General features: G+C 41.0%; 1 protein-coding gene across 1 annotated transcript in view; it reads right to left on the reverse strand.

Annotated features, from left to right (window-relative positions):
• The window catches only part of LOC138051823 (uncharacterized), a 19985-nt gene extending 16934 nt beyond the window's left edge, over positions 1-3051 (reverse strand). The window contains exon 1 of the mRNA XM_068898100.1: positions 2195-3051. Coding sequence (XP_068754201.1) covers positions 2195-2885 — 691 coding nt within the window. The 5' untranslated portion in view covers positions 2886-3051. The remainder of the gene's footprint in view (positions 1-2194) is intronic.
• Between the last annotated feature and the right edge of the window lie 416 nt (positions 3052-3467).

Raw genomic sequence — 3467 nt, forward strand, 5'->3', positions numbered from 1 at the left:
TCCCCTATACTTGCAAAAACTTCTGGGATCGCCAGGGGGCAAACAAACCAGTCGATTGCGCTGTTCGAGTTAAAATACGGGATTAGAAATAATCAACAAGACGTATTTGTACGATTTAAGCTCGAGTCAAAATTGGGAGATTAGAAACGTTCAATAAGAGGTATTTGTAGGATTTCAAGAAATATAAATCGTTCGAGTTTAGAAGTAGTCATAGGTGATGGCGATCACTATGCAGTGTATGGATGCAACAATGACCGTCGATATTCAGAGCGACAGATCAAACTAGTACTGTTTTGAGGTTTTATTGTCATCGAACCAACAAAGAAATGGCAGCTTGGGAGAAACAGCTTCAAAGAGCAAACTTCAAGGTCAACAAGAGCACTAAAGTTTACTCCAATCATTTTGCCGGTGGATACCGTCGTGATACTTGCGAGAAGCCCATTTTGTATATGAAAGGTTATCCAGACGAGGGCAATAATGTGAAGGCTAGAGAAAACATCAAATAGGTAAACGAAAGCAACATTCAAAGCCAGCTTCCGAGCCTTCAGTGAAGTAATACCGTGAGAGCTATCTGGAGAAAGAGTCGGATTAAAGCGCTTCGTCCTCGCGCAATTCCGAGTTAAGTTTTCCACTTCCATTCAAGGATGATTTAAATTGACAACCTTAAATTTATTTTCAGTTGTTCATTGCATACCATTAGCATTAAATCGGTTTGAAGAAGGGAATAGCTTCTCATCAGTTTTGATTTTCGTTTCAAAAACCGTATGTGACGACATTCGCTTTTCGGTAATTTCAGTTGAAGATGGTTTCATTTCCGTTTTCATGGTTGTCACATTTTCAGAATAACCCTTTACTGGTATGTTCTTAATCACAAGTAGCTGATGGTTTGAGGTCAGATATAACCGCGGGTATTTAGTGAATCGACCCTATTGACGTTCGGAAGAGGTTGTTTTTGTTTTTTCAGGAAGAGTTTGCTGTATCACTGCAAGCAGCGGGTTGGTTTGAATCGGTTTTCTGTATACATTGAACATCACTCAGTGTTGACACTCTTTCCGAGCTGTGCTTTAACAGGCACCGAAGGATACGATTTCACATTGTTGCCCTTGTCTGGATAACTTGACCTTTCACATACAAAATAGGCTTTTCGCAAGTATTACAACGGTATCCAACAGCGAAATGATTACAACAAAAAAACTAGTGCTCTTGGTGACCTTGGAGTTTGTTCTTTGAAGCTGTTTCTATCAAGCTGCCATTTCGAGTCTTAAGCTTTGTTGGATCGAGGAGAAATAACTAGTTTGATCTGTCGCTCTCATTATCTCATCCATACACTGCACACCCATAACTTTTTTTTTCAACTCGTACGATTTATATTTCGTGCGGAGTCGACTGGTTTGTTTGGCCCCTAGTGATCCCAGACGTGTTTGCAAATGTAGGGGGAAACAAAGGGGCCTGGGGACCGGCAACTCATTCATTACGACAAGCTGCGTCGAAATTCTTTATCACATGAGTTTTCTCGTGCAATTTCGAATAAATAAGCATTACAAACTGCAATCGCCCTTCGGGCTCGTTGGTCTTTTAAAAAAAAAAAAGTCTTCCTTATTTATTCCACATTGCACTTGAAATTTTATATTACCAAAACAAAGAACGCACAGAATATTCGTAAAGCGACCTGAGGGCAAGAGTTCTCAATGTGACAGCCCCATGCTGGGATCTCTTGCCCCCAGGTCGCTTTGTGAATATTCTGTGCATTCTTTGTTTTGGTACTATAAAATTTCAAGTGCAGTCTGAGATAAATAAGGCAGATTTTTTGTTAATGTGAAGGTCGCCTGAGTGGTGAAACTCAAATAAACCGACGTTTTTGTCTCTGGTTGCCTTGAGAAAATGGGATGGCTCTCCAAATTCTTTGATCCATATTTTAAGGTATTTAAAATATTCAAACAAGCCCTTAGAATTCATGATATTTCAGTTAAGGCTGTGCCAATTGTTCATTACGGAACATGTTGCCGTCTGAATGGACCTAACATAGAACATTACAATAAACTTTTTGTATCTCATAGAGGAATTATAATTCCTCTGGTTGACGGATAATTGTGAATCTTTCGGACTTAAGACGAAGAAAATGGCTTTGTGGGTCACTTAACGTTTCTGGGAAACCTTGGCTCTTAGCTTTGTAATACCTCTTTTCCCGACTTACCTTGCATTAGAAACGTGTTTTTGACACAGCATCGCCCCCAGACTATCACAAGCGTTGTGACAAATGTAAAGCCGACCAGTAAGCCTAATGCAATAACACGGGATTCCATTTCACACTCTTTGACATCCTTTTCTCGTTGATCAAAATCCTGCATGGTTGTTTCATTCATAACTGTTCTGTTGTTTGGACCTGGTAACGGCCCAAGTCTTGCGCAGAGGTAAACTACTTGTTTCTGAAATACAACGATCAGCCACACGGTTGGACCAACACACGCCTTCAACAAACTTGGCAATATTTGGCTCAGACAAATGCCTCGTCTATTGTAACGTTTAACGAACATTCTCGACGTCAACGCCCCGATCTCGCCAATTACCACAAGGTTGCCACAGAAAAGAGCAAGGACGGGAAGGAATAATAACGCGAATCCATAAAGCTGATAATGATGTTCTGGGCAGCTAAAGGCCTTGGCATTCACAAGTTCCACGAGGCCGTAAGTTGACGCTGCCACAACAACATTTCGAAGAGAAACATTATTGCTTTGAAAGAACTTTAGGAAAGCTGTGTATGGCGAAGCTGTTTTTAGCGAAGCTGTGGTTGTGGTTTTCATTACTCCGACCATGCCTTTCCGCCATTTTTGTTTCCTGCCTCCTTTATAAGAAGACAGTTTATTGCGAAGGAGTTCAGCCATCATCAAACTCTTCCAGCTACGCAGAAAAGTGCGACGGAATTTTAGCAATTCCAGGCCAACATTGGCAGAGCAATTTGAGTTATAAAGATCACGCTAAATTAAAGAGCTTGTGAACAATCTCGCCATAAGAGTTTTGGCCGCAGACACGCAAGAATCTGTGCCCCGCACTGGGTTCGCTGTGAAACACTGAGAGCGATCGCATTTCAAAGTTATCCTACTAGGGGACTGGTATGTTAGTCGTCTTAACGTTATTAAGTGTGTAGAGCATCCTACTAGAGACTTGTCATCGTTTTATTGTCTCTTATGTCCAGGTTCCTAATGCTGCTAGATTCCTGCTTAGTTGCGATCATTTTGTCACGCCAGCTGAATTTTATGTCATCCCTAAAGATACGTAAAAACCCTATGGTCTCACTAGGATTATTAGTATTTTTGTGGACGAGCTTGGTAAACACAAAATAAATATATTAAATATGCCCACTGTACTTAGGGATTCGATTGAGTTGCTTCAGTTATTGGAACAGACGGTTTTGCCCACTGGTGACTGTTTTCTGGTCACGCGAATGTTGTGTCACTCTATCCCAATGT

This window comes from Montipora capricornis, chromosome 6 (genome assembly GCF_036669925.1).
Source record: "Montipora capricornis isolate CH-2021 chromosome 6, ASM3666992v2, whole genome shotgun sequence".
NCBI classification, from domain to species: domain Eukaryota; kingdom Metazoa; phylum Cnidaria; class Anthozoa; order Scleractinia; family Acroporidae; genus Montipora; species Montipora capricornis.